Source organism: Salvelinus sp. IW2-2015, linkage group LG36, assembly GCF_002910315.2.
Source record: "Salvelinus sp. IW2-2015 linkage group LG36, ASM291031v2, whole genome shotgun sequence".
Lineage (NCBI taxonomy): Eukaryota > Metazoa > Chordata > Actinopteri > Salmoniformes > Salmonidae > Salvelinus > Salvelinus sp. IW2-2015.
This window is the reverse complement of record NC_036875.1, coordinates 19,281,680-19,308,328: the sequence shown is the minus strand read 5'-3', so window position 1 is coordinate 19,308,328 and position 26,649 is coordinate 19,281,680. Positions and strand designations below refer to the sequence as shown.

The 26,649-nt window shown below is 42.1% G+C and overlaps 2 protein-coding genes across 2 annotated transcripts; one reads left to right on the top strand and one right to left on the bottom strand.

The window, feature by feature from the left end:
- Window positions 1-410: 410 nt before the first annotated feature.
- LOC111959702 (major facilitator superfamily domain-containing protein 9) lies at window positions 411-8,807 on the bottom strand. The gene is made up of 6 exons (XM_023981469.2): window positions 8,526-8,807; window positions 6,726-6,813; window positions 6,223-6,266; window positions 4,924-5,053; window positions 2,958-3,167; window positions 411-1,401 (listed from the first exon to the last, which is right to left on the bottom strand). The coding sequence occupies exons 1-6, from the start codon at window positions 8,610-8,612 to the stop codon at window positions 497-499; spliced, it is 1,464 nt and encodes a 487-aa protein (XP_023837237.1). The 5' UTR covers window positions 8,613-8,807; the 3' UTR covers window positions 411-496.
- Window positions 8,808-20,021: 11,214 nt separating this feature from the next.
- Window positions 20,022-23,408, top strand: LOC111959239 (transmembrane protein 182). The gene is given in 5 exon segments (XM_023980719.2): window positions 20,022-20,065; window positions 20,067-20,143; window positions 22,235-22,330; window positions 22,674-22,811; window positions 23,026-23,408. Coding segments are annotated over 5 exon segments (582 nt in total). The 3' UTR covers window positions 23,253-23,408.
- Window positions 23,409-26,649: the final 3,241 nt, after the last annotated feature.

Here is a 26,649-nt window from a genome sequence, read left to right as displayed (position 1 = left end):
GAGTACATTATATTTATATTTTGTGTTTTTTTATGTTATTATTGTCTCTCACAAGAGACATATATAAAAATGTGACTATTCCTAGGCTTTATTAACACGACTGTATGTGCCATTGACATGATGACCTATGCTAGTTTATTTTAGCATTGACCCCCTCACTCCTTTTACAGAGGGCTGCTGGCCTAGGTGTTTGTTCACGGTTAACCCTGTTTGGTGTACTGAAGGGCGGGAACAGCAATGCTGATGATGACCCGTTTCCTTTCAGGGTGCTGTGATGTCATCACTTTGAGACCAAACCAACAGAACGGCAAAGCGGAGATGTGGCTCCGTCGTCAACAGCTACAAAACAAACAACGAAACACCCCGCTGACATGTCAACAACAAACCCCAACAGTTCTGTATCAGTTCTGTCTCCAGTGCTGTCTTTAGACCAGACATCTCCTGAGGATGGTAGTTTCGCATCGGTGCTCTTTCTCTCTCTCTCATTCATTCACTCTCACTCTCTGTGTGTTTTATCAAGTTTGGCCTCTTTCCTCTTGCATCTCCTGTCCCATTTGGGGACTCTTACCAGCAGCAGGGCGACGGCTGCTAACGCCAGCCCCACCCCCAGACTCGGTGGCCCGCAGGGACTAAACTCCTGGGCCAGCCCCGAAAGCAGGGGGGCGAGCACCCGACCCACCGCCGTCACCGACTGCCCTGCCCCGATTAGTGTGCCACTGGCATGAGCTCCCCCTTTCTGCAACTCAAGGTCTGTGATGCAGGTGCGTCCGATGGTCGTGGAGATGGCGAAAAAAGTGGAACTTAACAACACGTGCCAGACACTCGGGGCCATGGCATAGAGCAGGATCAGGCAACACGTGAGGACTGTAGAGTGTAGCAACAGTGCCGGCATGTCGTTACCGTACAGTTTGGTGACGGGCCCCACCAAGCAGCCGGCCAAGGCCCCCAGGGTAGAGCTGTAGCTAATTAGATAACCTGTGGCTTTGGGCTTCAGCATGAAGCGCTCCTCCATGGCCAGAGAAAAGTTACTGTAGTACAGCATAATGGCGATGGCCATGAGCAGACGCACCAGGAACAGGTCCCACATGTCTGAGGAGGCCACCGTGCGGATCTTGGAGCCCACTGAGGAGAGCTGACGCCAGGCAGGTTGGAGCAGTGACACCTCCCCCCAGTCCAGGTCCCAGCTCCAGACCCTCTGGTTTGTTTCTGGAGCCCCCGATCCTGTGACTGCTGGCCCCGACGCTGTAGTGTGGTTGTTGCTGTTGCCATGGGATGAGTTTTGCTGTGTCGAGGTGACGTGGTTGTCGTTGACGTGGCAGCTGGCTTTACTAGCTCTGCTGTTGTAGTTAGCATTGGCCCGTGGGGTTAGCGCATCGCTCCAGGGAAGCAGCCAAACCAGACCTGGATGGAACACGACAAACTCAAGGTTAGAAAGCACATAGACTGGCTAGGTATTTGCATTCTATCTGACTGGACACACACACACACTACAGGCGCATCAAAGCCGGGACTGAGAGACTGAAAAACAGCTTCTATCTCCAGGCCATCAGACTGTTGAACAGCCAGGTGGTGCACACTCACAAGCTATCACACACCTCATACACATGAGTTCTCCTGCACTCACATATACACTCACTAACACACACACTCCCATACTAACAACACACGCACTTACACACTATCACTCACAATCACACACAGCCAACACTGCTGTACCATGTTATAGAGACATTAAACACTGGACACTTCCCGTTTCTTTTAAACAGTTTTTCACACTGTGTATTTACATACTGTATTCTTCACAAAGCTCATTCTAATGCAAAAATCACTGAAGCTGGAGTCTTATATCTCCCTCTCTAACTTTAAGCATCAGCTGTCAGAACAGCTTACCGGTCACTGTACTTGTACACAGCCAATCTGTAAATAGCACACCCAACTACCTCATCCCCATATTGTTATTTATCCTCTTGCTCTTTTGCACCCCAGTATCTCTACTTGCACATCATCATCTGCACATCTATCACTCCAGTGTTAATGCTAAATTGTAATTATTTCGCCTCTATCGGCCTATTTATTGCCTTACCTCTCTACTTTCGCACACACTGCACATAGATTTTTTCTATTGTGCTATTGACTGTACGTTTGTTTATGTGTAACTCTGTGTTGTTGTTTTTGTCGCACTGCTTTGCTTTATCTTGGCCAGGTCGCAGTTGTAAATGAGAACTTGTTCTCAACTGGCCTATCTGGTTAAATAAAGGTTAAAAAAATAAATAAATAGAAACATCTACTACTATACATTGCATTTTAGTTACACTGTTTATCCACAGCACATATTTATTTACATACTGGATTCTTGACATGGCTCATTCTAATATATCTACTGCTGTACATATCATTCTTAGTATATCGTGTGTAAATTAATCCGATGTATATGTCGTTGTCATTCTGCCCCTGAACAAGGCAGTTAACCCACTGTTCCTAGGCCGTCATTGAAAATAAGAATTTGTTCTTAACTGACTTGCCTAGTTAAATAAAGGTAAAATAAAATAAAAATATACGTATAGATTGCATTTGGATTACCGACACAGTGCTAGTTTGGTTGTTAATTGGATTCGTTACGATATTTCTTGATTTCTTGTTTTATTTTTTTTAACTTGTGTACTTGTTTGACATTTTACTGCATTGTTAGGAGATAATAACACAAGCATTTCACTGCACTCGCTATAACATCTGCTAATCTGTGCACGTGACCAATAAACTTTGATTTTATTTTCACTATATTGCTTGCACCTATCCCATCCTTTCACATTCACAAAGTGCGTAGAATTAAGGTGTGATGTAGAACTGGTGGGAATTGGGAAAACCAACATAATTGCCCTACACCCCCTTTTCTGCTCTCCTGCTCCTCCCCTCTCTCCTTGCCCCTCCCTCCCTTCATCTCCCCTCTCCCCATCCACCTGTGTTGAGGAGGAAGATTGCGGCACAGGTGAAGGAGGAGGTGTAGAAGCCCCCCTCATGCTCTGTAAGGTATCCCCCCACCACGGGTCCCAAGATGAAGCCCACGCTGGAGGCAGCATTGAAGTGTCCCATCACCAGGGGGCGCTCTGCCTCAGACACAAGGTCAGACAGCAGGGCCCGGCAGATAGAAAGGGAGTGCTTGAACAGCCCTGGAGGACAGAGAGAGAGGGAAAGGACACAACACGGATAAAAATACTGAACAAAAATATAAACGCAACTTGTAAAATGTTGGTCCCATACTTCATGAGCTGAAATAAGAGATCCCAGAAATGTCCCATATACACAAAATGCTTATTTCTCTCAAATTGTGTGTACAAATTTGTTTACTTCCCTGTGAGTGAGAATTTCTCTTTTGCCAAGATAATCCATCCACCTGACAGGTGTGGCATCAAGAAGCTGATTAAACAGCATGATCATTACACAGGTGAACCTTGTGCTGGGGACAATAAATGGCCACTCTAAAATGTGCAGTTTTGTCACACAACACACTGCCACAGATGTCTCCAAGTTTTGAGGGAGTGTGCAATTGGCATGCTGACTGCAGGAATGTCCACCAGAGCTGTTGTCAGATAATTTTATGTTAATTTCTCTACCATAAGCCACCTCCAATGTTGTTTTAAGAGAATTTGGCAGTACGTCCAACCGGCCTCACAACAGCAGACCACGCCAGCCCAGGAATTCTACATCCAGCTTCTTTACCAGCGGGATCGTCTAAGACCAGCCACCTGGACAGCTGATGAAACTGTGGGTTAGCACAACCAAATAATGTATTGCACAAACTGTCAGAAACCGTCTCTGGGAAGCTCATCTGCTTTCTTGTCGTCCTCACCAGGGTCTTGACCAGACTGCAGTTTGGCATCGTAACCGACTTCAGTGGGCAAATGCTCACCTTCGATGGCCACTGGCACACTGGAGAAGTGTGCTCTTCACGGATTAATCCGGGTTTCAACTGTACTGGGCAGATGGTAGACAGTGTGTATGGTGTTGTGTGGGCAAGTGTTTGCGGATGTCAACGTTGTGAACAGAGTGCCTAATGGTGGCAGTGGGGTTTTGATATGCGTAGGCATTAGCTACAGACAATGAACACAATTGCATTTTATCGATGGCAGTTTGAAAGCACAGAGATACGGTGACGAGATCCTGAGGCCCATTGTCGTGCCGTTCATCTGCCACCATCACCTTGTGTTTCAGCATGACGATGCTCGGCCCCATGTCATAAGGATCTGTACACAATTCCTGGAAGCTGAAACTGCCCCAGTTCTTCCATGTCCTGCATACTCACCAGCCATGTCACCCATTGAGCATGTTTGGGATGCTCTGGACCTACGTGTACAACAGCGTGTTCCAGTTCCCGCCAATATCCAGTAACTTCGCACAGCGATTGAAGAGGAGTGGGACAACATTCCACAGGACACAATCAACAGCCTGATCAACTCTATGCGAATGAGATGTGTCCCGCTGCATGAGGCAAGTGGTGGTCACACCAGATACTGACTGGTTTTCTGATACAAGCCCCTACCTTCTTTTTTAAGGTATCTGTGAACAACAGATGCATATCTGTATTCCCAGTCATGTAAAATCAATAGATTAAGGCCAAATGTATTTATTTCAATTGACTGATTTCCTTATATGAACTGTATCTCAGTAAAATCTTTGAAATTGTTGCAGGTTGCATTTATATTTTTGTTATATTTTTGTGTAACAGAATGTTACTGATGAATTATGTCTTTAATGTATGTATTTATGTAGGTAGTGGACATCACGCTGCAATCAAATTGACCCTTTGTGGAACATCAAAGTATTTTCTTGTTTTAACATACATGTGATTAAGATTCACATAAAAGGTAGAGCTCTTTCAAGGCCAAAGCCTCTGAAGCAGGATGTTTCCCCCCCAGACAGACTCACCCACAGGTATCCTAGCCAGGACAAACAGGCTGATGCTGGTGGACATCCCCAGCAGGCCGTAGCCCAGAGCACTCAGCAGCAGACACGTCAGCATAGAGTACCGCCTCCCCACCACGTCACTCCAGCTTCCCTGCCAATCACAACCACCATCATCACATCACGGGAAGTGGCATATAGGAAAGAGTAGTATTTTCTCACATAATAACACAAGGCATTAAACATCTCCACAATGTTGCTGGATACAGTGTTCATCTCAATGGTTAGTACTGGCTTCCTTTCCTTCAAAGCCCCAGGTAGACGAGGAAAGGAATCCACTAAAAACTATTGAGATGCAGCCTGGCTGCCCAACAAACAACATATGTATGAGATAATGAGAGCCTGCCCCTCTCTCTGAGGTCGTAACACGAGGACATGAGTGTGAGTGGTCAGGTGACCCCAAACAGAGGAATTCCACAGCCTGGTCCTCTTGGCCAAGGAACCCAGGCGCCTCCACTCAGTCTCTCATTACACTGATATATGAATGACACACACACTTCTATGCACAGCTAGAAATACACACACACGTAGGTGGGCCTACACACGCAAACACATAACACAAAACTTGACTAGATAGCGTGCATGTAGAAATGGACACACACACACAATGACGATATAATGAAATCAGGGTAAATTGAATTTGCTGTGTTCTGGATGTGGCCTGTGAGGATTACCATAGAGACCTGGCTGTTCCCTCTTCCCTCCATCACACTATCCCTCCCTGCCTGTCTGTTCACTGGGACCACAAATGACTCCTTCTCCTCCTTTAATTTGTCTCATGACCCCTGAGATTTAAACCAATTTCAGGAGACCATGGGGGAGGGGGAGTGCCTTACACAACTCAACTATGAGAATCTCGATCTCTCTTCAGAGAAGGCCTGACTCAGTGTACAGTAACAAGTCAACCTTGTTAAGAGACATGGATTCAGAGGAATGTGTGGATGTTAATTGAGTGTTAATGGTTAGGGCATGGTGGAGCATCCAGCTCCAGTCCACTGCTGGTGTACAGTCAGAACCTCAGATGTTGACAAATGACACAAACACCATGTCAGGAGAGGTCTTATGGTAGGGTTGTGTGTGTGTGTGTGTGTGTGTGTGTGTGTGTGTGTGTGTGTGTGTGTGTGTGTGTGTGTGTGTGTGTGTGTGTGTGTGTGTGTGTGTGTGTGTGTGCATGTGTGTGTGCAAGCATCACACTGGTATAGCACAAGGCATACAGTACTAGAACACAAATACCTGTCTTCAGAACACCAAGAAAATACTTACAACTATAGTGCTAGAGAAGAGTTGTAGGATCCCATATGTGGAGCCTGAAACATTAATCAATGCATTAGGTACAGATTATGGCACATTAAGGACATTTATGATTACAGATAGTCTACAATGCATGACGCTATAGCGCTTTGCATAAACTATCAGACCCTGTGACCTCAATCAGCGCCCACAGCGATATGAAGTTATGAAATTAGAGATATGATTGAGCACATCAGCTGGTGATTTCAAACAGTTACGCTACACGCCATTCCTTAATCTATCATCCTTAGATGCCTGATGTCCTCAGAGGTCTTCTTCATTTTGGTCAATATTTGGCAATATTTAATGCATTAAAAGGAATTTTACAATGTATTGGTTTGCCAGCTCCCGCTAAATTATACCACCACGTCTGATGTACTGTATGAAAACATCTTACAAACTTTGACGCTGATGTGAACTCTTCCATATTTACTGTATTATATCATCATCATCCTCCTCATCATCATCCCACCTACCTACTAAGCCTGCCACGGTGGGGCTGGCACCCAGGGCCTTGACATGGTGACTCAGCAGGGGAATTATCATGCTTACCCCAAACAGGTCCTGGTGAGGAGAGAGAGAAAATAAATGATGAATGACACCAAAGACTTGAGTGACTGCAGTAGGTGTACATTCAGTTTAAACACTGTTGAGCTACAGTAACTACATTGTCATAGACAATACATTGACATGTAAACAAACAATAACCAAAACAAAAATCCAGGAAGCAGTTGAATGATGTGTATCATGATGTGTATCATGATGTGTATCATTAAGGGTTAATGTGACTAAGGGTGAATGTGAATGTGACCGGCCTGACAAATCACCCTTTCTAATAATCAGCATGCATCAACGCACCGGCTGCTTTAAAAAGTTCAAACTGTTTATAAAGGGTGGGGTTCACAAACGCTGCAACTTATATTCAGCAGGGTAATGAGGCATTAGAGATTCAGTTGTTTTGTCTGTGGAACCGGTTTATTCAAAAGGACAATCCACAATTCTCTGTGGATGGGCTGGTATCTCCAGGGCTGCTCTGTGGCTGGAGTTAGAGAGATCAGCTAGAGACCTAGGGTATACCAGTTTTTTCTAGCCTGATGTTTAGTGGGTGTGCAACAGAGAGTTCAGGGCCTGAGGAGAGAAATAGACACTCTCCCAACCTGTTTATCTGCATTTATGAGGCCATCTCCAGAGAGGCTCTTGCCAGAGACTTGATTGAAGTCACACTGTAGCTCCTGCTGTCTCACAGCCCCACCCATTAAACTAAGTGTTTGATTCTCCTTCAGTTCAACTCTACTTCTGTATTCAAACTGGGCACAAACATACAGTGTGTGGGAGTTAGTGCATGTGTGTGTGCCCTTTAGCAAGGCACTTAACCCTGATTGCTCCTGTAAATTGTTCTGGATAAGAGCATCTGCTAGATGACTAAAATGTAAAATAAATAAATAGTGTGTGTGTGAGAGAGAGAGAGAGAGAGAGAGAGAGAGAGAGAGAGAGAGAGAGAGAGAGAGAGAGAGAGAGAGAGGAATATTCTTTGGGTGAGAATGTTCATGAGATGTTCTGTAGCATTCACTTCCATTCCTTTTATCTGGATAGCATTACACACAGAAAACGTTTAGCATACCCCCAATATAATGTCTTCAAAATGATCTGTGTCACTCCAGTTCTGTGAGTTTACATTATGTTAAGTGTGTGTCCAGTCCACAATCCACAACAGATTAAATAAACATTACATCAATCTAATCCTGTACAACAGGATATTTATGTTTATCCTACTGAGTTTTACAGAGTCAGTGTGATGTTCTTGTGAACACCCTGAGCATCTCAGAATAACAAGTCCTTCTGAGGCGAACTCAGGTTGGACAGGTTGTTTTGACAGTGCTATGATAGGGCTCAACCCTCCTCTTCTAAATAGCTTGATCAGCATTTGAGTGACTGGAGAACAATCGAGTAGGCTGTTCAATACATCTGATGTATTTTGTGGTAGCCTGCAGGTCAGGTTCTCAAATGTCATAATGGAGCAAGGAGCCGCCTAAACCAGAATAATATTTTACATAGTCTAAAGCTCCTAATGTCATGATGTAGCCTCTGTAAAATTGACTACAGCCAACAGATCAATAAACTGATGTCATCACCAATCATTTGCCTCAACCGTAAGGTTGTGTCCAAAGTGAGTACTGCTGTTCTATAACCTTTTAGGAAAGAAATGAAAGAACGACAGCAATACAAAACGTTCTCAAATGTAGCCACATCTTCAACAAAGGTTATGTTGCACTTACCATGAACCCCACCACATAGACACATTGTATAATCCGCTTTCGTCTCCTTGGTATCTGATTTAATATGCTACATTTCGCGTTATTCATTCTCCCGCAATGACAGCTCACCGATTGTCAATGCGGAAGCGCTCACTGGCTGCTACAATGCCGATCAACCATAACGGAGACAGTACAGTATGAAGATAGGCTAAAACTGCTTTTCCAATAGAAATCCACGATCACAAATGTAGGCGATGTCATGGCGACGTTGGCTAGCTAAACTCATGCGTAGAAACACGTCATTGGGTCTAACGGTCGTCTCCTGCAGAACTGCGCATGTCCTGGCTATCAAATCAACGGCACTTCTTCGATATAAAGTCGTTTTTGAAGAAAATTAAAAGCCATCAGTTTGTCACTTTCATGAGAATGAAGTAATAACATATTAAACTACATAGTACATTGCCTTGAATCTAGGTTGTGATATTAGATTTCGAGAAGATTAACAACTAAGGAATATGTTTTCACTTCTCTCATTGACTTCTCAAACCCCAAACCTCGGCGTAGTCTGTTTGGTCTGTTTCGCAAGCGTTCCTGGAAGTCCCGCGATGTTGCGCCTATGGGTGTAGAAGCTCTGTGACCATAACAAAGAAAACACCCCGGTCCGTGCGATAATCGCTCTCTTCAGGGATGTTCGTGTTCGATTCAACTTCCCGAGAACCTCAAGTCATTCTGTTGATGAATTGCCAATATTTTCATATTCGGCAGAAAATAGCCTACATTTAATCAATGTGGATTAATTGAAGCGTCATGTAAATGTTTGAGCTGCTGAGGTCTCATCTCTTCCCATTTGGTGCAACGAGAGCTCTACCAGATGGTATCGACCTGACGTCAGACAAGGCCAAGCGCTGTATTTTAATATAGTTGTCAGTACCTGTGTTAAGTTTGCTAGACATGTTTGATGTAGCAATGTAAGTTGATTTTTGTATTATGAATAAAAAAAAAAATAATTTAAAAAAATTATAATAATAATAATAATTATATAGTTGTCAGTCACAAGGGCACCATACAGGTCTGATGGGAACAAGACACTCAGCCTAGAATATAATATAAAATCATATATACAATATAATAGAAAATATATATTGCTCTATTCTGGACTCTTTGTTATTCTGCATACATTCGGTCTCACTTGGTATCACTGCACAAACCTGCTTGCAATTATTAAGTCATTACTTAAATAGGTAGTGTGATAAATAAAGTTATGTGTCTGACAGCCAAGGGACATGGCATGCACTGGACAGCAATCTTCCAGGTGAAGTCAGGTGTTTTACTTACAGCATGGTGATCACTGTCTGGCAGTCAACTTGAATATAGACAGATAGATCCAGAATACTAAGAAAAGGCTAGAATAAACACGTCTAGCAAACATTATTTTCAGTGTACTATGGGTATATTTACCATTGAGTTGCACTTGCTGAGAATGACATGTTCTGACTGTGCAATGTTGGCACAACGCCACACTGTCGCAGGTAGAAAGATTGTTCATAAAATGCAAATACCCTGTAGCATGCAATAAAGGCATGTGTCTGTGATTGGGTAAGTGGTAAAAGTAGGAACGTTTTATGGTTGCTTTTACTCCACCTACTGGACGCGGCTGGAACACTAAACGCTGCCCCTTCTCACTATGCAATCCACTTTTCTATCATCTGTTTCATCGAAGATGTGGACTTGCAGACTTTATCACTGGCATATCTCACACTGTCATAGCAGGTAGATGAAGGCATTTCCTTCCTCATTCTCATCTTCATCAGGCCCAGGGCCCTGGAGGTTGAGTTCTCCAGGGGAGAATCTCAGTTGCATTTCCTTGATTCCCCGCATCCTCTGACTCCTTTTTCCTCGCCTCCTCAATACCCATTGGATGAAAAGGTCTGAGGGACCTTCTCTGACCTTCTTGTCCAATGGGTTTTGAAAAGGAGGTGAGATGACACGCAAATCAAGGAAATGCAATGGAGATTCTCCCAAGGTATCAGGTTAGCTGATCACACACACACACACACACACACACACACACACACACACACACACACACACACACACACACACACACACAACACACACACAGGCACACCTGTGGGAAAGCTAAGTCAGCCCTGGTTTATAGACAGTATGTCTAGTGGAATTTTGTTTACCCATGGTGTGTAGCGGGACTGAAGGGGTGTGGAGTGTGGATATCAGGTTGCTGCTGTGTATACTGTGTTGAACAGCTGAGACACTGATAGTTCCCAAAGAACTACACACACACACTAAACATGCAGGTGAGACACACAGCAGGCTATCTAATGTATGGTGCATACACAAATACAAGCTCTGTACAAACTATCAGTCTCAGTCGGCTTACCTGATGGGAAGTGCTTTAAAGACCAACATAAATGTAATCTGTTGCCTGAGATCCCCAATGTGCCCTGTCTGTGTGTAATAAAGTATATCATACTGTTCTATGATATAATAAAGTAACAGTATGATGTAATAAAGTAACAGTATGATGTAATATAAAAACAGTATGATGTAATATAGTAACAATATGATATAATAAAGTAACATGTATGATGTATAGTGCTGGCAATTAACAGAAATCTCAGTTATTGTTTGGTTTTTAAACAACTAATTGACCAACATCGGTTCAATTATTTGAATTCCATTTCATTCGTTTATATCTGTGAGCTCAATGCGCTCATTTCACAGTTTATCTGGAGATAGATCAGATCCAGCCATAACTTTGCGATGTAGTAGGGAGATGTAGTTTCCAACAGGCCAATATTCTACATAGTTTAGCGCATAAAACGTTGTAATTAACTACAATAACCATAAGCCATTATGCATCTACTTGTTCGGTCTGTGTTTCTTTTTCGTCTGCCACACCGACAGCATCATTGCGCAAAAAATAGTGTAACGACCCTGGGTTTATAAGCAGTAGTATGCAGCATCATCTGGATATGTATGCACAAAAGTTCAACATTCACCTTCTGCTACCATTTCTGTCAAGCCGTCTACGTTTGACGCATACGTTCGATAAATCCAACATGTACCACACCGAACGCACTGCAACTGCCTCTGCGACGCAATGCTGCAAGGCAAACGCAGCGTTTCATTGGAAATTAATGTAATTCTTGTGTACCAAAATGCAAAACGCTGTTGGTGTGTTTGAAGTGATATGTGTTGAGCAGAATGCGCGATGTAAGGGGATATAGAGAACAGCTGTTGCTTCGCAAGGTGTCTCTACCTGAAAATGCATGATCTAAGTGATTGATAGTCGGCATTCAGTGGCAGGTAGCCTAGCGGTTAAGAGCGTTGGACCAGTAACCAAAAAGTTGTTAGTTCAAATTCCCGAGATGACTAGGTGAAAAATCAGTTTATGTGCCCTTGAGCAAGACACTTAACCCTAGTCACTCTGGATAAGTGTGTCTGCTAAGTGACTTAACATGTAATTACAAATGTGCCTTATTTATTTTGAAGAACACCCAAATAGTGATTTTGTCAGACAGCATAGGCAGTAGCGCTATAAAGATGAGATGATGACTTGGAATTAAATAATAAAGTAATCAAATAATACAGCATTCAACCCAAATAATTGAAACCAAAATGTGATTATTTTTTAATAATCGAACCAAAACCGAACCGACATCAAAAAGCACTAGTCACTTAGCACTAATGATGTAATAAAGTAACAGTATGATGTGCTGTTGTCTCCATCTCTCTGGAGAGTGACACAGAGGGATCAAAGAGACCCACTGGAAATCTCTCAGTTTATTAGACCATGGCTCTCACAATAACAAACAAAGTTAGGCTTGCTTGCTTTATTCCTTTTTTGCTTCTGTGCAAAGTGCTTATTTGTTATTTGTTATTTTTCTGCCCCTGAACTATGTGTTTTTCAGCCAGGTCACCTGTCATACAAGTCAGTATTTTTTTTTATTTAAAAAAAAATGTATTTTATTAACAAATATCAACAAACAAAAGAGGAATAGTCACATGCAAACAAGCATACATACAAACTATTTACATTACCAGGAATCCTAAACAAAAAAATCATATTAATTAATAATACAATAAGTTTTAATTGCCTTTTTGTTTTTCATTTTAGTTAAAGTGGTGCCATATTGTTTAAATTCATTTATAAAGTGAAAAAAGTTTTGAATTAGACCATTTGCATTTGTGAATATGAAATTTACCTAATATTATTAGCAGTTTAATTAAGTATACTACATCTTCATCTATGTCAGAATATCTGAAATAAATCATTATATCAAAACCATTAAAATGTACATCCGGTCATATTTTTTTTGTAACAAAATTTGGTGTGTCAATCCCAAAAATTATACTATAAATACTGGCAAAAAACAAATGCAAAATGGTCTCCTTCTCCATTCCACAGAAATCACATTTATAGTCAATATTCAGCTTGAATCTTTCCAAAACATGTTTCACAGGATAAATTCTATGTAACATTTTTAATGAAACTTCCTTTACCTGGTTACTGATACAATATTTGTTAGCAATTTTCCATGCTTTCCCCCATTGTATATCACCATAGATATTTGGCCAAAATAATCTTGCTGAGGGAATTGTAGTATCACAAACAATATTCCTAATCTGTTTATTACTACATTTATCTTTGACGTTAATATTGCCAATGAATATATTTTCATGTAAATCTATGTTACTTACATCAACCACAGAGGAATTTAAAAGAGATACAACCCCCCTTGGAATCACATCATAAACAATTGCATATTCTGGGTTGGCACCCCCCCTGGGGTTGGTGGTGTGGTGTGGGGGCTGTGCTTTGGAAAAGTGGGTGGGGTTATATCCTGCCTGTTTGTCCCTGTCCGGGGGTATCATCGGATGGGGCCACAGTGTCTCCTGACCCCTCCTGTCTCAGCCATCAGTATTTATGCTGCAGTCGTTTATGTGTCGGGGGGCTAGGGTCAGTCTGTTATATCTGGAGTATTTCTCCTGTCTTATCCGGTGTCCTGTGTGAATTTAAGTATGCTCTCTCTAATTCTCTCTTTCTTTCTTTCTCTCTCTCGGAGGACCTGAGCCCTAGGGCCATGCCTGAGGACTACCTGGCATGATGACTCCTTGCTGTCCCCAGTCCACCTGGCCGTGCTGCTGCTACAGTTTCAACTGTTTCAACCTGTTCACCGGACATGCTACCTGTCCCAGACCTTCTACCCGTCCCAGACCTGCTACCTGTCCCTGACCTGCTACCTGTCCCAGACCTGCTGTTTTCAACTCTCTAGAGACCGCAGGAGCGGTAGAGATACTCTCAATGATCGGCTATGAAAAGCCAACTGACATTTACTCCTGAGGTGCTGACTTGTTGCACCCTCGACAACTACTGTGATTATTATTATTTGACCATGCTGGTCATTTATGAACATTTGAACATCTTGGCCATGTTCTGTTAAAATCTCCACCCGGCACAGCCAGAAGAGGACTGGCCACCCCTCATAGCCTGGTTCCTCTCTAGGTTTCTCGCTAGGTTTTGGCCTTTCTAGGGAGTTTTTCCTTGCCACCGTGCTTCTACACCTGCATTGCTTGTTGTTTGGGGTTTTAGGCTGGGTTTCTGTACAGCACTTTGAGATATCAGCTGATGTAAGAAGGGCTATATAAATACATTTGATTTGATTCTTTCGGGGTTATTGGAATTTTAAACTTATCAAGATATTCCCCATATGAGAGTAGATATCCATCCTCATTCAGTAACTGACCAAACAAAATCATTTTATTCTCAAACCAGTTACGAAAAAAAGAGACTTATTTTTAAATCGGCTATCTTTGTTGTTCCATGGAAAGTATCTGTGAGGGGAAAAATTATGTTTATACGCTAACATCCAAGCTAAAATTGCCTGCTTCTGGAATTTGGCCAATTTTACTGGGATTTTATCAACATCAAAATTATATCGAAGCAAAAATTCTAAACCACCAACACAGTCAAATAAATACTTAGGGAAGACATTCCAAATACTGTTCTGGTTGTTAATATACTTCAGAATCCAATTTATTTAAAGAGTATTATTTAGAGTATTGAAATCTAAAACCTCAAGACCTCCTTGTTCTTGGGTATTAGTGAGAATATCTTTCCGTAGATAGTGAGGCTTGTTCCTCAAAATAAAATTATAAAGAATCTTATCTCTCAGCAACCAGAGGTTCAATTTCTTCTTTGTTTTCTCAATAATGGGGTTAAAGTTTAATTCACTCCTTTGTTTTTCATCCTTGCATATAACAATTCCAATATAAGTAACCTTATCTTTAACTGGGATACCAGATACTTCCTGTAAAACACAGTCCTTGAGTGGAAATTAGACTGACTTATTGATATTAATTTTCAAACCCGAAACTAAGGAAAAGTCTTCAATACAGGAAACTGCGGTACAAGTCGGGAATGACGTGGAAACCGGCCACTAGGGGCAACAGTGAGCGCTGTTACCTTTTTAAGTAGGTTTCACTTTAGCTAGGACACTGTGGACAGGGATGGTGGATAGGTGTAAGCATGTAAGCATGTACTTCTGATTTCAAAGGTTGCAATTTCAAATCCAGTAATATAGCATTTAAAAATATATATTTTTTAAGCCTATACCAAACCTTAACCCTTACCATAACCATTCAGAGTTAATGCATAAGCTTAATAATTTGTAGTTAATGCCTGAACTTAACCCTAACCTTTAAACTTTGGAATGAATGCCTGAACTTAACCTGTAAACACTTTGATATTTAACGTTTGGAACTACTTCGAAATTTGACGTTTGAGAAACATGGATGAACGTCTAAGACTGTGAGAGCTGGTAGGTGTTTTTTCCCCCAGTTACTTTCAAAGGGGTAATGGGGGATGAAAGTATCTGTTTATAGATGTAGGATCTTCATTTGAGCAGTTTAATACAGCAGGAAAATATTCTGGCAGCAACAGGAAATGTGAAATATTATGTGAATTATAATTCATGGACCTTTTTTGTAGGGATTGATACATTTTCATTAGGGCAAATCAAGTCTGACATTTTAAAGTGGAAATTACAAACTCTAGAAGCCTTTTTAAACCGAGAATATGCAACAAGTTTGCGTTTCCTGCTGTGCAGGAAAACTCTCAGCAACAAAAGAGTGATTAAATTAAGATCGTACATCTGCATTCCGATCTCAGAGGAGAGGAGATAAAAGTGGAAACTAAAGAGAAGCAGAGAAAAGCCCATAGTTGGCTTCCTGTGTCCTCAGTGGCAGCACTGTGCTAATTAGGCTGGGTGCCTCTATTGTCGATGTGCTAAATATCCCTGTGTGTGTGTGTGTGTGCGTGTGAGTGGCGTGTGTGTGAGTGTGTGTGGTGTGTGCGTGTATGGCAGTGTGTTTCTATGGGCAATGTGCTAAATATCCCTGTTACACGCTAATGAGCAGCCAGCTAAGCTCAGTTCCGCTCACACTCAGCCAGGTCATTGGCTACAGACTGGTTGGAAAATAGCTATGTGTTCTTGTTTATAGAGTAATACTGCTCTCTATTTATACAGCGATTTTACAAGTTCTCAAATCGCTTTAAAGTGTATAGGGTAACTTACTCAGTCCATTACCAATATGTTGCACCATCCTACACTCAGAGTGCTCAGTACTTCCAATCAGAAGGGTCACTCACTGCTATAACTGTGCTAAAGTATTACGTGTGATATTAAATTACAGTAGGGTATGCTGCCAAGCCAATTAAACTGTACAGATGCCAGTGGAGTAATAAAACGTTGGAGGCCCTGGCCGTTCTATCAGCCAGATCTCAGAGAAGATAAGAGAGTCTGGCCTCACATCATCTCTGTCTCTGCTGTCATGGAGTCAGATGACAACTGTGGATCCCATGGAAGTGACGCGTCCTGTTTTCAATACCCACCACCTACTATCGCCACATCCCACCATGGGGTGCTGGCTCGGGTTGTGAGTGGTGCCTGTGTGTGTGTGTGTGTGTGTGTGTGTGTGTGTGTGTGTGTGTGTGTGTTGTGTGTGTGTGTGTGTGTGTGTGTGTGTGTGTGTGTGTGTGTGTGTGTGTGTGTGTGTGTGTGTGTGTGTGTTGATGGGCTTTAACTTGGGGGAGGCAATGTTTCAGTCTCCTGCTTACCCCTCCCTCTTTGATTTTCTTGTGCATGTGGGGGGTGTCCAGTTGCTGGTAATATTTCTGTGTTGGACCCCTCACCCCCACCTAACCCCAGACACTCCTGTGACGTCGAGGAGAGTGTGGGCAGCAGGCACCTTCAATCAGCCCCCCAAAATAGCCAGGGAGAGGGATCCCACGCCCTGTGAGTTCCCTGACTATCTCCTCCTGCCCAGTCCAGTCAGCCCAGCAGCCATTCCCGTTCTCAGCAGCCCACAAAGAGACAAAGAGACAAACAGAGAAGAGCCAGGATAAGACCAATACACAGCATAGTGAATTCCATCTTGGAGAAGAATCTCAGCTTGGAATATATTGGGAACACTGGGAATATACACACATAGCTATAGAAGTGTGTTAGTGGACCCAGCATTGACAGACACACTCCGACTGCGGGAAAAGAGTGTGCTTGACTTCTCAGAGGAACACACACGCACATACAGGGTAGCTGATTGGGCCAAGGGTCTCCATACAGTGGACTGTGTGTCTGGCCTGTCCTGCACCATGAAGCTGAGTGTGGCTCTGTTTTCGCGGGGCTGTTCGGGGCTTCTGGCGGCATGTTTGTCCTCCTCTCCTTCGGGACAGATTATGGTCTGCCCTCTGAGACATGCGACGAAGAACTAACAGAACCATAGGACTGGGGGTGTTACCATAGAGGTAAGGAACATGGAGTTTCTGATTTACCGTCATGGGATTTTCTGTTGTTATACTTCAAATATTTTAGTCCAATATTTACCTAGTATATACTATAGTCCACTAATTATTATCTTGTAATAATCATGTAATAATGACAAAGTAATAACTTTTCATTGAAACAACCAGCACTACAGCAGTGGAAACAGCAGGTGAAAGTTAGGAAGGTTTGGTGTAGCTCTTTGGGATGTTTCTTTCCTGGTCCTCTTTTCTTTTTATTCAGTGGTCATAAAATACAAAACAAAGGAGACGAAAAGGAAGCCATTGGTGTAAGATGGGGGTAACATTGGTAAGACTATGTTTGTCTCTATTTGCTGAATTAAGGGTTTAGGGGTTGGAGGTTAGGGTTAGGGTGGGTTTTGGGTAGTCTGGGAGGATCAGCTGGTCAGAGACTGATTTAGACCATAGAAGTCAAGGAAAGTTGTTCCTTTTCTGGTTGGAGTCTCCTTAGAGGTAGTGGTGTCGTGGTCAAGGTCAACCTGGTTCACTAAACAAAGCTTGCTGTTATATAATTAGTTGCATTAGCTGTGTTGGTGCTGGGCTAGAACAAAAATGTGTGTGTGGGAGGGGGGGGGGCAGACTTTACAATATGAGCCAGAGGTGGGTGGGTGGGGGGTGGGGCAGCCTTTACAATATGAGCCAGAGGTGGGGTGGGTGGGGTGGGGTGGGGGGGTGGGGGGCAGCCCTTTACAATATGAGCCAGAGGTGGGTGGGTGGGGGGTGGGGCAGCCTTTACAATATGAGCCAGAGGTGGGGTGGGTGGGGGGTGGGCAGCCCTTTACAATATGAGCCAGAGGTGGGTGGGTGGGGTTGGGGCAGCCCTTTACAATGCTGAAGTAGCCTACAGTCAATTCCTCTGAAAAGCATTTCCTGTATTATATTACTGCCCTATTAAGACATATTTGTTTTAAAATAGTGATAACATGGACCATCACACTATTTTATTTTCTATTTTAGGACACTTGGGGGTATCCGAAACGAATTATTTGATGATACTTTTTAATCTGGCCTTAGAAATGAGAGTAAAATATGTCAAATCAGGTAATGCCAAATTTAAGTCTGAATGAGAATGCTTGAATGATTGAAATGCATCAGAGAGGTATTGACAGGTTCAGGAAAGCAGAAGGAAGATCACCAGCATCATTGTGTATTTCATCTTTCTTAGAGCAGAAGATCAATTCATTTCCCCCAGTCATTATGTGTGGTTTTGTCACTGTTCAAACCGTTCAAATACTAGAGCTAAATTCATAGGAAGAAAACTAATTCAACATGCCTCATTGGCTTTAGAAAACCATTGGTTGCCTGGTCAAACAGCCTCGATTACACCGACAGTGTCATTGCGTTTTGGTACACCAGAAGTACATTCATTTCCCATGGAACGCTGCATTTGCCTTGCAGCATTGTGTTGCAGAGGAAGCTGCAGTGTGTTCTGTGTTCTGTGTGGTGCATACGTTCGATTTATCCAATGTGTGCATCAAATTGTATGAGTAGACCTGGCAGAAATAGTAGCGAAAGGTGAATGTTGAACTTTTGTTGCTCACAATTTTCGATTACATAATGAAAAGTTTGACTGCAGAATTTATTATGCAGCATTGATGCAATGACGCTGTCAGTCTGTTGAAGGCGTCAGAGGCCTAAAGCACACAGTCGCAGTTTAAAAAACAACAACAATATTGATAAAACTGGGGGGGACAAAAATGCAATTTCAGAATGTGTGGGGGGACATGTCCACCCCGTCCCTAGCGAAAGTCGTGCCCCACTACAGTGTACATGCCTCCCTAGGGGCTTCTAGTGAAACCAGACACTGTTTAATGCAGTTGCTCTGCAACCATCCAGCAAATGAGACACGTTGGATTCCTGAGTGATAGAAATACAAACGTCAGTATTTACAACACCACAGTGATATGTAGTTGAATATCAAATATCACCCACTACAGCAGATCCAGGTCCTCACAATGAGCAATGACAAAGGAATGTCTGCATGATATCCATACTATCAAACCACGTACACTGTATGTACCCATGTTGTAGTATTGTTAAAGACAATAGACATATAGACATATTGCACATAGACATATCCTCAGTGTTATGTCCTAGAGAGCGAGAGAGAGAGCGAGAGAGAGAGAGAGAGAGAGAGAGAGAGAGAGAGAGAGAGAGAGAGAGAGAGAGAGAGAGAGAGAGAGAGAGAGAGAGAGAGAGAGAGAGAGAGAGAGAGAGAGAGAGAGAGAGAGAGAACAGTGGGCACTGAGAAGCAGAGGGAGAGCAAAAGAGAGACATTGGGAATAGGAGAGAAAAGGGGAATGAAAGCAGCTGTTCTAGCTAGAAAGGACTCTCGGTTCTGACTCAACACACTTCCCACAACCCCACAGGAAGCTAAAGGTGCTCCCTCAGCGTGACCCTTGACCTTACAGTCAGCAGTTGTAGCCTAGCACCATATACTATGACAACGTTTATGTGAACCAGCTGGCAAGGTACGACATAATACATGACATTATGGCTAATGCTAGAAAAGAAAATACCAGGCAAAATGTGAAGACGACTAAGAGTTTTTATGACATGTTATTACGTCATTGTTATGGCTGTAATATGAAGGACTTATGATGGAGTGTTTCTACTAATGTGTTACTATTATTATCTTCCCTGAGCGTGGTGACATGATTCTGGTGGAACCCGGTATGGGGTTCCCCCAGACCACCTTCCTACCACGAGGGCTTCTTCTGGAGGTGCTCCTTCGGGGGAAACCTGGACGATGACACCCTCTTGAAGTTCTGGATCAGTAAGTCAGATAACATATTCTGCAAATTCTGTTAAATTTAACACTGAGCAAGTGTCTACATGGGTCCACACTTTTTAAAATATTAAATTAACACTGTGAATTAACACTTTCAAGCATGAATTAACACTTTCAATGTGACGCAATAACACTCATATGCTATTTTTAATACTAGCAAGTGTATATAGTTTACACCAATGGGGAAAGCAATAACACCTCATATAGTATTTTTAACCATTACAGCAAGAAGTCTATCTCTTGATGAGGTCACTCAGTGTTGGGTTAAGGACATTACAATAACATTAACATGTTTTGATTGCTACATGTGCTATGTAACATTTCAAAAGACTACATTGCTGAAAACAGACACACTCATCTTTAAATAACATAACCATAGACCACTAAAACTGATACAACACTTCCATTACGGTTGGCCAAAAATAACTAATTGAAAGCAACGTCGCCCACTAAGCCATGCCTCCAATATATTTCTAAGTGTGCTTTTCAAGGGAATTGTAGAGTTACACCATGACTACATTTGTTTGTAACAGAGACATGGTTATTGAATTCATTCATCTTCAGTCCTTTGGACTTCACCGAGTGAGTTTTGACTGTAGGTGAAATGTTATCACTAATTAAACTGTTTTTGAAAATGCATTACATATATTACAAGGCCTTACTTTGATGATCAAGTTTTACCATATCACAGTGATGTTAGGAACCTCATGGTTTACAGGCCTCATGCGGTCTGCAAGTCAAATTATGCTGGCATGTAATTCATATTGGAATTCAGCCAAAGCAGCAACAGTTGGAATTTTTATTCCCCTGCAAGCTGCATGCAGAATGACTGTCAGGGTTAGGAACATTAATAAAGAGACTACCAACACCATTTTAAACTGGAACAACCATTTTTGTAACCTGGTGCAATAAATTTAAACTAACTGATTGGATTAGTTAGAAAAATTTATGTTATTCATCTTTGTGTGGCATAAGATTAATCAAACAATTAATGTACACAAACACAGATATTAAACAATCTAAAAATCTACCTGCAGTAGAGCATGCTGGGAAATATGATAATGGACGTGGTTTTGACGGGAACGTTTTACTCTCCACAGAGTATAATTGACACAATCAACTCTCACATTCAACCACCGGTTATTTCACTCTTAGAGAGTTAATTCAACTCCTGAATCAACACTAGAAATGTTACACAGAAAATAACACTAGGTAACACTGGCCAATTTCCTGTGTACTTGTATTAAGTATAACACTGGGGTTTTGGCCATGCACAATTATGCTGGTTTGTATACTCGGACAAAGTGTGAAAACGAAAAAAGCCCCAATGCTTTTAAAGTAGGCATGTACAATGCATGTGTTTTATATGCATGTTTGGATATTGGGAAACACATATGACTGAAGCTTTAGACCCTACCTCTCCATTCTCTACTCTCACTCTCTTTCACTCTATCCCATTTACTTTCTTTCATCTACATTTGGGCCAGTACAGGGACAATAGAACAATGCAAACAGTTCATGAAAGTCATTAAGGTGAATCACTTGTTTATCGAATGTGACTTCTGATGCTTTGACGTAGTATGAGACTCCTATCATGAGATGTTATGTCATGTGACCTCTATGGAAAGGCTGTATCATGTGATGTTATTCAAGTCCTTTTTCATCTGATGAGATGTGTTGAAAATTCTAATAGGGAACATCCAGGGAGGGTCATTGTCACAAACACCCTAAAGCTCAGGGAACGACCTGGCGAGGGTCTGCTGAATTCCACAGGGCAGAGGAGAGAGGGAGAGAGGAGGAAGATAAATAGATAAATAGATAAAAAGAAAGTATTAAGAGTACAAATTAGATTACATTTAATTCAATTATCAAATTTAATGCATTCAATAAACCTGAAGCATATGCCGCTTAGTCTCTGTATTGATCCTACTAGTATATGCTGTCTTTATAATATAAGGGCCTTGATGGGGAGAGGATATTTGCTAATGCCAGTGCCACAACCCATTGCTTTGTTTATTAGTTCTATAGTGATATGATTTAATGTATCTAACAATGGGCCTGTTTGTCTCTCCCTAGCCAATGCCCACTCTAAAGTCTGCACAACACGCCTACCTCTTCCCTTTCCTGTGTCTCAACAGACTCACAACGCCACCGCATATGACTCCGCAATCAGTAAGTCTCTTCTCTCTCTCTCTCTCTCTTCTCTCTCTCTCTCTCTCTCTCTCTCTCTCTCTCTCTCTCTCTCTCTCTCTCTCTCTCTCTCTCTCTCTCTCTTCTCTCTCTCTCTCTCTCCTTCTCTCTCTCTTCTCTCTCTCTCTCTTCTCTTCTCTCTCTCTCTCTCTCTTCTCTCTCTCTTTCTCTCTCTCTCTATATATATATATGCCATTGCCATGTAGCCTACTTTGAGATTGTGAGTGTTCACATATGCTTGTGTATGAGTATTCAAATCAAAGTATAATTCTGTTGCTCACTGGTTGCCATGGTTCTAACAATGATTGACATTCCTATTGTCCAGTCTACAGAGGCTTCTGGAGTATCTTCATGCTAATTGGGGTGGCTGCCGTCGTTTTAGGTGGGTTCTTCATCATCTGCGCCGCCCCATTTGCCAGTCACCGTCTATATAAGGCTGGGGGTGTGCTCTTCCTGACATCTGGTGAGTTATTGGCCTATATCATCATAATTTTTAGGATACAACATTTAAGATAGGCTTGAGCACAACAGTTTATCTCTGTTGAAGGGATGTATGAAGATGAAGAGCTCATGAATACCATCACTAATACAAATATCTGCTGCAGCCAATCTGATACAGTCTACCGCTGTCTCTCTCTCTCTTACTCCACCTATCCCTCCCTCCCTCCTCCCCACAGCTCTGTTCCTTCTCGGTGTGGTGGTGATGTATGTGCTGTGGGTGGAGGTGCTGGATGTGGTGCAGGTCTACGTTGACCACCAGCGCTCCTCTGTTTGTCCCACCTTTGACCTCACCATCCACTACGGCCTATCCTTCTTCTTCGCCCCTGTCGGCATCTCCTTCTGCCTGCTGGCAGGACTCCTTTTCCTCCTCATTGGTCGGTCCGTACAGATGCAGTACCACTGATTGGTGTCGCTGTGGCAAGAGTGTGATGATGCCCATGGTAGAGGGCGGGGCAGTGAGGCTTCCGGAACGCTGCAACGGTTGTTTAATTTGTTTAATTGAAGAAGTCAAATGAAATTCCAATTTAAAAAATGTCTCATAGCTAAGCATTGAGGTAAATTGGAATTTGAATTTCAGTTTACTTCCTGAATTGACTTCATTGAAAAGGAATTGACCCCAACCCTGCTCTGTAACTTCAAGAATGTGTCGGAAATCTCTGTGTTCTGTCAATCATCCATAAATGGAATGGGACTTCTTTGAACTCCGTGGTGTCACTGATTTGACAGGTTACAATGACATGTTTCAGTCACTGCAAGTGTTTGACAGAGTTCCACCCAACATGACACCCTATACCATCATATTAGTGCACTACTTTCACCAGAGCCTCTATAGGGAATAGGGTACCATTTGAGACACAGCCAACGCCTCAGTCCCCCATCACTACATGCTCTTCACCTGACACCTACAGTACTGAGAGACACAGGATTGGTTGGTTGAACTGTGGTGGCGGCTGTTGGTGATTTGCTTATACAGGTTGTCGGCGGTCACATGTCACATGTTGCCATAGCAGCGAGTTGGGAATGACTATGGTATAGGATGTTTTGTTTGTTGAATTCTTTGTCTTTGTATTTGTATTTTTAGTCAAATGGTTTTAGAAGGCTGCTCCTGTCATTTGCTGAGTGTGTTGAGGTGTGCTTTAACATAAATGAAGGGTGAACAAGTCACTCTCTATAGATTTGATTACCACTTTATAAATATAATACACGTGTATTCCTTTTTCAATTATTAACACATTTTGAGAGAAATGTGAATGCCTTACCATTATATAAGCATGCGGTGTGAAGAGTTAGAATTAAGGTATAGAAATCAAGATTAGGGGCTCTATTCAATCTGGATCGCTGAAGCGTTACATATTACGTGATAGAAATGTAAAGATGATTTCTGATTGAGCGGACATATGTAGCTCTGGTTAAAATGTTTTAGTAAAGTATTTGTTTGCTTTGTAAATAGTAGACACTGTAATGAAATTACTACATGCAGTTTAAACATAAATAAATTGATAACATTTGTTTCATGAATGTGTTTTTTTGTTGCCATTTTATTCTAAATGAAAGTCTGTTGATTACTTGAACATACAAATAAAAAAGGGCTGGGATCTTAGGATCTCATGATCAAACATACTCACAGCAAATTCTCCAGTGTTAAATCAACACTGAAATAGTGGGACCATACACACACTGGAACTAGTATTAAATTAACACACTACTTAGTGTAAAACCTTATTTGAGTATTTCCCAGACTACCTTTTTTGAGTTACCACCCATGACTGTATTTGTTAGTGACAGAGACATCATTGTCGCAATCATCCATTTTCTGAAACTCATACACATTACTTTGAACCAAAACCATGCCCATCATTATCATATTTCCCAAAATGATCTATTGCAGGTTGATTGAAAAATATGTTTTAATATGTGTGTTTTTGAGTGTATGTTGATAGATTGATAAATGAATGTTATGTTACACAAAGATAAATCATGTTATGTTTTCTAAACTAATCCAATCAGTGCGTTAGAATTTTGCACCTGTTACTGGAATGGTTTACGTGGTCTCACAATGTTTCTAACCTCATTCACAATGCAAATTGCAGGTGAATAACAATTCCAACAGCTGGATGTTCTGGTTGGATTCCAACAGGAATTACACATCACTTTACAAGTCATCATAATGTGACTTCTAGGTAGGGTTTTACATGTCTGGTAACTTTTCCAGAGATACTGGTTGGAAGATTCCTTGAAATGTGAGGGAATTAACAGGAAATCTGGAATCCAACCAGGATTTCTAGAAACTCCTCCCATGACGAATGACGAACCACACCACCAAGTTTCCATGGGAAGACTGTTGTGTCACCAACACCTGATACCTGTGGATGGTCACTGGGGGGCCTCTGGTCCAGGTCACCCAGGAGATCTTTGCCCTCAACCTGGCTGTCACGGAGCTCTTCTTCTGCCTTCTCTCTCCATTTACAGTCTTCAACTACCTCTTCGTCAAAAGAGGACCATCTTCCAATTTAGCAGCTACACGTTCGGCTTGGTCACCGTCGGTCGCCCTCTGCTCCAGGACTTGATCTGTGTAGAGCGCTAGATGGCGATGGTCCACCCACTGGTCTACCTGAAGTACAGGCCTCTGAGGTACAGGGCAGTGTGTGTGGCTCTGGCTTGGCTGATGTTCCTCGTCCTCTGTGTTGTGATAGGCTTAATAGGCGGCATGATAGTCAACGTCTGTCTTTTCGCAATCACTGACCAATCTACTTTTTCTACTGTGTGTCCATCCTGAGGGTGGTGGCCAGGTTTGGTATAGGGGATGGAGGGAAGGAGGGACAGGGAGAGAAAGAGGGAGGGAACCTGATGAAGAGAGGAGCGTCCCGTACTATTCAGCTCATTCTGCTGAGCCTGTTGGTGAATTACATTACATCCATCATTGGAGCTATCCTGGTACGTTGTTTCTTTATGCCTCCACATTCAGGGACAGCGTCGTGCATCGTGGCTCCTATCACTAACATGCTTAATATTTTGGGGAGCTTCATCAGCCCTTCCTCTACCTCCCTAGGGCTGGGAAACTGCCCTCTGTCTGGGGAAAAAGAGAGGGATAATAGCCTTACTTTAGAGGAAGGGTTGTCTGGCATCTGGTTATCATCCCCAGGTCAGAGCCATGTTTAGGCCACAGTCTATAATGGCTCTCATCATTCCTTACCATTTCTTTAAATCATGTTATTGTTGTTGCTCAGAGGTTTTTATTATTTCTAGTTTCTGGGGATATCTTTATGTTTATGGTGTGTGTAAATGTGTTCTTTAAATCAAGAACTGTGTTTTTGAGTGAGTTTGAAATCACACATTTAATTTTCTGATCGTCGATTTCACCTAACAGGCGGAACTTAACGCACTCCTGCAGGTTACCGCTGGATTTCTTAAAACGCTACTAACAGGAGATGAAATGCAAACTAAGCTTGATTGCAACGATAAAACCCCAAGGATGAACCATTAGATGAGTTGATCTCTCGTTGTTACTGTGTCAAGTGATTATGATACCAGACAGCTGGTCTAGATTCTCTACTCCCGCCCCCAGTGAAATATCGACCTATCAGTAGCATAGGAAACCGTAATGCTTTTGATGAATGTAAAAATACTTATTTGAGCAAAATAATGTCGAAGTAGTAGCCTATATTTTTGATCAAACATTTCACCTTGAATGACAAAATAATATAAGCCATTCAAAATAACTTTATAGACTACATTTTCAGTTGATAAAAAAATATAGATTATATAGGCTTAACTCAATGATTTACCTGATTTAGTTACAC